Below are 8,457 nucleotides of genomic sequence, written 5' to 3' on the forward strand. Positions count from 1 at the left end.
ATTTGGACGCAGAGAGATGGAAATATTTTCAGAAATGGAGTACCAGGGGTTATTTTCAGAAATGGAGTACTAGGAATTTTATCTTGGAAGCATAGGCTCAAGCAAGATCTTTTGTTGGTCAAGCATAGGACAATGCAAAGCATATAAATCTCTCAGTCAGTGGATTGCATCCCTGATTTGATTAGTTTCTTTCTCTATTCGCTGTTTCTCATGTTAGAAAACTGGAGTTTGTTAGCTGCAGATTTTCATCTGTTTGCATGTATATTTGTACATATTTTTAATTTTATTGGAAAATGCACCGTAGAACTATTGTTCTACAGTTTCAGGGTTAAAAAAAACCCTCTACAAACCAATCATTTCTTTTGAAAAGAGGGGAAAACCTCGGCTCTCTAAACCCATCTATCCAGATCCAAAATATCTCAAACTGAATCTATATCCTATTTATAAAATATGGCAGCACTGTTTGTCCAGATATAACTAGGACGATAAATTGGGCATAGTACAATACAACTAAATCTCTATCACAATTGTATGACAAATACAAGTATGCCTCTGATCATAAATACTATAGCCGGATGCAAATGCAACTTTAATTCTCAGGGTAGTCATATAGTATATGGCGACATCTACCCGTACTCAGATCACACTTCTGCAGAATATGTACCACTGTCGCCCTCGTCCATAATGTTCTGAAATGAAGTCGGAATCGGAGGCAACTCAACGTCAACGGCACCTTCCAGCATGCGTACAACTTGCCCCATTGATGGCCTGTGGATCTCATCATCCTGGATGCACCAGCAAGCAACCCTACAGGCAACATCCAGCTCCTTTGCATTGCCTTCTCCTCGTAGCCGGCCATCGAGCAAGCACAAGACATCTCCTTCGTTCACCTTAGCTGCAGCATAAAGGGGGAAGTACTGATGATTTCCATTCCCGGTAGCCCTCCTCCCGGAGAACAATTCGAGGAGCACAACAACAAAGCTGTAGACATCTGCCTTGTGAGTGATAGGCTGACCATACACCCACTCCGGTGCGAGATAGCCGATGGTTCCACGGAGAGTAGTCAGCGCCGTGCTCATGTCCCGTCCGAGAAGCTTGGCCATGCCAAAATCTGCGATTTTGGGGCAGAATTCAGCATCCAGTAGTATGTTCTCGGGCTTGATGTCGCAGTGTATGATGCAGTCCCTGCACTCTTCATGCAGATAGGAAAGACCTTTAGCAATGCCAATGGCAATGCGACGGCGAAGACTCCAACTCAAAACGCTTGTTCCCGATGAAAAGAGATGAGAATCCAAAGAGCCATTTGGCATATACTCGTAGACCAGCAACCTTCTGGCCCCTTCGCTGCAGAATCCGAAAAGGCGCACAAGATTGGTGTGTTGAATCAGCCCAAGAGTTTGTACTTCTGCTCGGAATTGCTTATCTCTGTGCCCGAAGCTTTTAAGCTTCTTCACGGCTACGGCAGTTGGACCTGCAACTGTTCCCTTGAATACACTTCCAAAGCCTCCTTCGCCGAGTTTGTCAGAGAAATTTCTTGTGGCTCTCTTGAGCTGTGTATAAGTGTAAACAGCAAGAAAATCATCCACTTTAGTCTGTCTTGAAGATATCTTGTACACCCAGAAAATCACCAGCATGATAAGAAGACCAACAACTATTGGACCAATAACCAACATGACATGCTGTATGCGTCCTTGCTGCCTTTTACCATGAGCTATACGCATGGAAATCTTGGCGTGGTGAATGGCACTATTTCCAAAAGTCAAATTAAGTAACACATCATACCATATCTTGCATCCAGAGAGATCATAGGAATATGCGACGCAATAGCATTGGTTCAGACAGGCCACTTGACAGTCTTCACTAGTTTCTTCCCTTGTATCTTGAGGGTTGGCAGGAAGGCCTTGCACGTTGTCTAACAAAACAAACGAGTCGGTGGAGATGCCGTCTTCGCAATCTGAGGGTATTATTCTAGAGCAGCCGCTAACAAATTGCCCAAGCCTCCATTCATCTGGATCACTTGGTCTGAAACCATCAATGCACGCGCATGTTCCTGCGCTTGTGCAAGCACTGAATGCGCCGCAATAGAAAGCACTGATTTTGCAGCTGGAGGGATAGCTCCACAGAGGTTGCCAACCAGTAATCGTCGCATTATTTACCCACCTCAGCAGACTGACTTGCCCCATATGCAGCCTCATGAATTGGATATCATTTGGGTTCTCTGGATAATTTAGCCGGACCAAACTGCCTTCTTCGTATGTTACCATCCCGTCCGGAAAGGTACCAAGATGGTCATGCCCATCAATGGACATGACAAATCCCATCTTCCTACTCTGGTCAATCACGAGGGTGCAATGGTAAGGAGGCTTGGATAAAGTAAGCGAGATGTGTGCTCCGGTGGCCACGTCCAATCCTAGCCATGCTCCAGGTAGCAGAGCATCAGCTGGATGATCAAAGCTCTGCCATACGACCTTAGAGTGGTTGATCTGATCTCTCACAACAAAATTCCCGGTGTTAAGGAGAACCGCCACAGATCTGGCTGATCCATTTGTTGCTGAACCCGAGGTCCAGAGAACAGAACCAAGCTCCTCAATATATAATTCACCTGCGGCAAGGTACAACGTTGTGCTGAGGAAGCTGGTGATAGGGATTCTGTTCCCCAGCCAGAACATAGCTCGGTGGCTGCCTATCAGGTTCTTGTACTGTATGCCCAAGTAGTGCTTCATGGCACCTGGGGATGTGGAGAAGAACCCCAACTCAAATACACCATTTTCGGAGACCAAGATTTCGCTGCCCGAGATAGATTGGCCAGGAAGAAGGGTATCCGTTGGAACTGCAGCTTGACTTGCATCAAATACTAGGAACATGTAGGGGATCAGTGCAGCAAATAGGAGAGAGATAGAAGACTTGCAGTTCATTTTCTTCACGTGTAAGCACAATCTATCTGTGAAGCCAGAAGAAGACAAAAGCAAAGAAATGATCAATATATACAGGGTTATGATGGAAAACTGAAACAAGGGCAGATATTATAATACACACCTCAAGCAAAGAAGCTTCACGTTGCTCTCATCTCCATGCTATACTCGCTGTTCCTGCAGTTCTCCAGTAGTGGTGGTTGGTTTTGTTTAGACACGCGAGAGCAACCTGTTAGTTGATTAGGACAGTTATCTGTCTAGGCAGACAAGTCCAAGCAGGGTCAAGCAACCTATTTTGACTAATCAATGATGACAAATGGTAACGATGTGCTTTCACTAATGGTTTTTGCCAAACATTCCACTCAACAAGGCTTTCAGATATGTGCCTTGCTCCAGACCCCCAGTCTGCTCCATAGATGGTCCACTCATCAAGTGCTCTTTTTTCTTTTTCCATTCTTTTTTGTTTTCCTACATAAGTTATGTAGTTGATGGGCAGAAATTCAGAGCCTCAGAGAGAAGTAGGCATTGTTTCCTCAGGGCATAAACATGGTATTGTTCATTCGATCGCCATCTCTGTCCTGGTCGAACACAATCTTCTTTCGTGCAAGGACAAGACCAGTGACAAAGTTAGAATTAATTTAGAGACCCGTAATATTGCATGAAAAAGCAAGCATCCCTGCGAATGTGATGATCTAGTAGATATACTAGCAACATTATACGACCTGTACAAAGGAGTACTTCAGCTATAGACCAGCATCACTAACACTGACAAACTGAATACGTTTCTTACTGTAAATTGACAAACTCATTATGAAGAGTTACAGTTGCACTTAAGTTTCAGAAACAGAACCAAATTGCAATTGCAAACAAATTGGATTGTTCCAAAATTGATTTTATAATGCTTTTTTTCAGACTGCGCAGCCTAACATAGGAATCCAGAACGGTTTACATTGTTTTTTTTCTCCACCACATTTTATGACTGCACAACCTATCATAGAAGTAATTTCACTATACCGGGTGCATGAGGATCTAGGATTTTGCATCAACTAATGGAAATGAACAGAAAATCAAAATGGCATTCATTTGGTCCACTCATCAGTCATCATTTTCCCTATTAAGTGAGAGCTTAATAATATGTTGAACACCACTCCAATTACTAATGCATGAGCTGGCCAATAGCATGTCCACTCATGGTAAAGCAATCAGAAGGAATAGGATACATGCGTAAAATTCAATCATTCTTTTCTGCCATAAAAATTCAATCATCCATACCATATCTGTAGTAGGTGATTACCTTTCATTCACGGGTAATAACAAGCCTTCCGGCTTATTGAAACCAACTTCTTCACCACGACACCCCTGTATAGATTCACCACCTGCTGAAAGGTGTAACTGCACGACATCTTCATAAGTCGATAGGAGATGGATGCATTGAAGAATCTGCAAGAAAGCTATGTCTTCCTTTTCCAACTTCGCTGAATCCCTACAACAATCCGCAGAGGGGATATGTACGGTATACAAAACTAGTTATTCCGTAGGGCAAATTTTAACATGCTCCCTCTTACCCCCTCTTTTTACATGTGAGGTAAGAAGGTAAGAGTTAATCAAACCACTAATTAGTGAGATCAATGGCTCAGATCTATTATATACTCTTACCTCTCATGTGAAAAGAGGGGGTAAGAGGGAGCATGTTAAAATTGCTCATTCCGTAGAGAGTTATACTTTGGAACTGGAAACAAATCAGAACGCAGATATTGACCACAACTCAGCAACAAGTGACTAATTCCCTAGCAACCTACTTCAGAAATCAGAATATATAACACTGTTATCACTCTCCATAAGGTTCTGAAACGAAGCTGGAATAGGGGGCATCTCAGTGTCTAGGACACCTTCCAACATGCGAACAACTTGTCCCATTGACGGCCTGTCATTCTCTTCGTCCTGGATGCACCAGCAGGCAACCCTACAGGTGACATCCAGCTCCTTCACGTTAGCATCTCCTTCTAGCCTAGCATCCAGCAAGCACAGAACCTCCCCTTCGCTCACCTGAGCAGCAGCATAGACCGGAAAATATCGATGGTTCCCAAATTTCACCACCTCAGTGCTCCTTCTCCCCGAGATGATCTCGAAGAGCACAATGCCGAAGCTGTACACATCTTCCTTCTTAGTGATCGGCAGCCCGGATATCCACTCGGGTGCAAGATATCCCATGGTTCCTCGGATGGTGGTCAGCGCGGAGTTGAATTCTCGTCCAAGCAGCTTCGCCATACCGAAATCGGCAATCTTGGGGCAGAATTCCGCATCAAGCAGTATGTTCTCAGGTTTGATGTCACAGTGTATGATACAGTCCTCACATTCTTCATGTAGATAGGCGAGACCCTTGGCGATGCCTAGTGCAATTTGGTACCGAACATTCCAACTCAACAGACCAGACTTCTTTGAAAAGAGATGAGCATCCAAAGAGCCATTTGGCATGTACTCATACACCAGCAATCTTCTTTTCCCTTTGACGCAAAATCCCAAGAGACGAACAAGATTGCTGTGCTGGATCATCCCAAGTGTCTGAACTTCTGTCCTGAATTGCTTCTCTGCCTGCCCGAGGATTCTGAGATTCTTCACAGCGATGGCAGTTGATCCCGGCATTGTTCCCCTGAAAACACTTCCGAATCCTCCCTCGCCGATTTTATCAGAGAAATTCATCGTGGCTTTCTTGATCTGTGCATAAGAGTAGACTGCAAGAGGGCCTTCTACTTCAAACTTCCCGGCGCCCAATGAATCCCTCCTGAATCTCCATAGCAGCACCGATATCAGTACCAAAGAAGCAAGGCCAATGAATCCAGTTACCAATAACACTATTCCTCTTGTTTGTAAGCCTTTCTTGTTCCTGAGCTTGGAGCCCATACGGAGGTAGATCTTGGTGTACGGAGGCCTAGCGGCCAAGCTTAGATTGTACAGGTTGTGGTACCATAGCTTGCATCCATGGCCATACGAGTAGGCGATGCAGTAGCATTTGCTCCGGCAAGCCGCCCTGCAGTCTTCGTCGGTTCCGGCCACCTCGTCCTGGGCGTTGTAAGGAAGCCCTTGCAGCTTGTCCAGCGGGGCGAAGGAGTCGTCGTGCTCCGTCTGGCCGTCAGACTCGCAGCTCAGCGGGAGAGACCTCGAGCAGCCGGTGACGAAGTACCCAAGCCCCCACTCAATCGGGTACGACGGCGTGAACCCGTCCACGCAGCCGCACTTCCCGCTGCCCGTGCAGGCGCCGAAGTCGCCGCAGAAGAACCCGCCGGACTTGCAATCGGAAGGGAAGGACCAGCGAGCGACCCAGCCGCCGGTGCCGTTTGCGGCGGGATCCGGCTCCGACCACCTCATCAGGCTGATTTGCCCGAGATTGAACTGCAAGAACTCGATACCATTCGCGGTTTCCGGGTGATTCAGCAACAGCGAGCTGCCGTTGTCTCGAGAGGACACCATCCAGTCCGGGAAGGTACCGCGGTTGGCGTGCCCGTCGGTGGTGAGCACGAACCCGTTCCTGCGGTTCGCGTCGACGCTGAGACTGCCGTTGTGCGAGAAGCTCTTGAACGTCAGCGAGACGTTCTTCCCGGTGTCCTTGTCAAGCCCAAGCCTCGCGCCGGGAAGCATCGCGTCGCCGGGGTAGTCGAAGCTCTGCCACAGGACCAGGGAGGAGTTCCCCTGGTCCCTGACCATCAGGTTGCCGTTGTCGTGGAGGACCGCCACGGCCGCGGACGACACATTGCCGCCCGGCGACGGCGACCACCAGAGGCTGGCCCCATTCTCCTTGATGTAGAGGCTGTCGCCAAAGATCTCCAGCGACGCGCCGGGCAGGTCGGTGATGACGACCCTGTCCCCGAGCCAGAAGGTGGGGCTATTCCCCGCCATGTTCCTGAACCGGACCCCCAGGAAGTAGTGGATGCCGGGGCCCGGCGGAAAGAAGCCCAGCTCGAAGCCGCCGCTCTTGGAGACCAGGGTCTCGTTCCCGGAGATGCCCTTCCCGGGGAGGATGGTGTCCGTGGAGGCAGACTCCGCCAATAGGGAGCCGTCAATGAGCAGGAGGAGCAGGAATACCGTCGCCGCCGGTTTCGGCGGGGAGATGCCAAGGCCGAGCGAACGCGCCGCGCCGCCGCCATTGGTGGGCATAACTTCCAGAGGAGCGAACGGGGCACCTTGCCCCACAATCAGTGGCAGCGGCGAACGCGCCGCCAGCGCCGATGGCTGCTAGTACTTCAGTTCAGTTTGGCTTCAGACTTCAGAGGCATTATCGAAGAAAAAAGTGTTAGGCTTCAGAGTTGACACGTTTTTCTTTTTTCTTTGAGATGTGTTCAGAGTTGAAATTTCCTTTCGCAATTTAGGTTGACTGCTTTGTTTGCGCCGTCAGTTTGTTGCGTAGTTTCAGTTTTTTTAAACAGTTTCAGTCTTTGTTTTATATATATATATATATATATATATATATATATATATATATATATATAGGAAAATGGGTTGGTACTCCTAGGAGTACATACTCCCAACGTGAGACAACTGACGGACCGTGCTACCACGTAACGGGATGCCTGCCCATTTTGCCATTATATACAAAATAAATTAAGCATTAATTAATAACCGGCCAAATCTCATTGCCTGGATCAGGTTTGTTTAAAAGTTTGTTCCATGGAAGTAGGATCTGGAATGGGCGCTGCCCACATATAGGGAGCGAGTCACAACATAGTACTGCTGGCCAAAACTATCTCCGCCGGCCACCGACCACATTGCTTCCAGGCGTTCGTCCAAATTGATGATGGTCGAGCTTATAATTTCTTCCACGTCGTTAATCGCAAGCTGCAGGCCCAATACGTAAGTAAATTTCTTGCATTATTTTCTACAACAATTGTACTGGTTAATTCCTGCACTCATCTGTGCTACTCTTGTGTGTTGCGGGTAGCTGGGGCAGCCGGCGGCTACAAGGTGAAGATGAGATACCGCAGCGGCGACGGAGACGAGATGCGTGCGACAAGGGCCTGATGAAAGACGCGAGATCAGTATGACAACCTCGACTACCGAGCCGAATCATGGCATCGCCAACCTGTGATCATCACATCTATCAAGCGCGTGCGGCTCAACATGTCAGCAACGGCAGGGGTCGACGATTATTTTATTCCGGGCGGTGAAATGGTGCAATTTTCCATTTTTATTATTCACGGCCGCAACTGACGAATACTACAAAATTAGTTATGTAATACTCCAGTTATACGCTAAGCCATGAGACCTGAGAGTACAATCTACAATGTATACCAACCCTGGTACACATCTGTTTGGTTGTTTTGATATGCGTGACATCTGCTGTGTCCTCTTGATTCTGAAACGAATACGAGCGATGTAAATACCATGAGAAACTGGCATCTATATGCTTCGAAAAAAATTCACTACCAAAATCACGCAGTCTCAGTACAATATGGGTCGAACCGATTGGATGTTCAACTGTGTACGTGCATACTTCCTTGAATGTAAATGTTGTTTGATGAAAATAAATACTCCTTCTCGTGATGCATTAAAA

At 47.1% G+C, this 8,457-nt stretch overlaps 2 protein-coding genes and 1 long non-coding RNA gene across 3 annotated transcripts; 1 reads left to right on the top strand and 2 right to left on the bottom strand.

The window, feature by feature from the left end:
* Window positions 1–419: 419 nt before the first annotated feature.
* On the bottom strand, window positions 420–4,532 carry LOC119275490 (G-type lectin S-receptor-like serine/threonine-protein kinase At2g19130). The gene is made up of 3 exons (XM_037556343.1): window positions 4,207–4,532; window positions 3,037–3,505; window positions 420–2,941 (listed from the first exon to the last, which is right to left on the bottom strand). The coding sequence occupies exon 3, from the start codon at window positions 2,913–2,915 to the stop codon at window positions 642–644; it is 2,274 nt and encodes a 757-aa protein (XP_037412240.1). The 5' UTR covers window positions 2,916–2,941; window positions 3,037–3,505; window positions 4,207–4,532; the 3' UTR covers window positions 420–641.
* A 102-nt stretch (window positions 4,533–4,634) lies between these two features.
* LOC119279461 (G-type lectin S-receptor-like serine/threonine-protein kinase At2g19130) lies at window positions 4,635–7,493 on the bottom strand. Its single transcript, XM_037560690.1, has 2 exons — window positions 7,455–7,493; window positions 4,635–7,139 (listed from the first exon to the last, which is right to left on the bottom strand). The coding sequence occupies exons 1-2, from the start codon at window positions 7,491–7,493 to the stop codon at window positions 4,713–4,715; spliced, it is 2,466 nt and encodes an 821-aa protein (XP_037416587.1). The 3' UTR covers window positions 4,635–4,712.
* A 153-nt stretch (window positions 7,494–7,646) lies between these two features.
* LOC119281137 lies at window positions 7,647–8,237 on the top strand. The gene is made up of 2 exons (XR_005138277.1): window positions 7,647–7,757; window positions 7,846–8,237. It is a non-coding gene; the product is annotated as an uncharacterized LOC119281137 (long non-coding RNA).
* Window positions 8,238–8,457: the final 220 nt, after the last annotated feature.

The sequence above is a fragment of the Triticum dicoccoides genome, chromosome 3B (assembly GCF_002162155.2).
Source record: "Triticum dicoccoides isolate Atlit2015 ecotype Zavitan chromosome 3B, WEW_v2.0, whole genome shotgun sequence".
In the NCBI taxonomy this organism is placed as follows: Eukaryota; Viridiplantae; Streptophyta; class Magnoliopsida; order Poales; family Poaceae; genus Triticum; species Triticum dicoccoides.

Coding starts and splice junctions, on each gene's coding strand:
- LOC119275490 (XM_037556343.1), bottom strand. CDS start 2,915: ATGAACTGCAAGTCTTCTATCTCTCTCCTATTTGCTGCACTGATCCCC.
- LOC119279461 (XM_037560690.1), bottom strand. CDS start 7,493: ATGGCAAAATGGGCAGGCATCCCGTTACGTGGTAGCACG. Junction 7,140..7,454: donor TCCCGTTACGTGGTAGCACG/GTCCGTCAGTTG, acceptor AAGTACTAGCAG/CCATCGGCGCTGGCGGCGCG.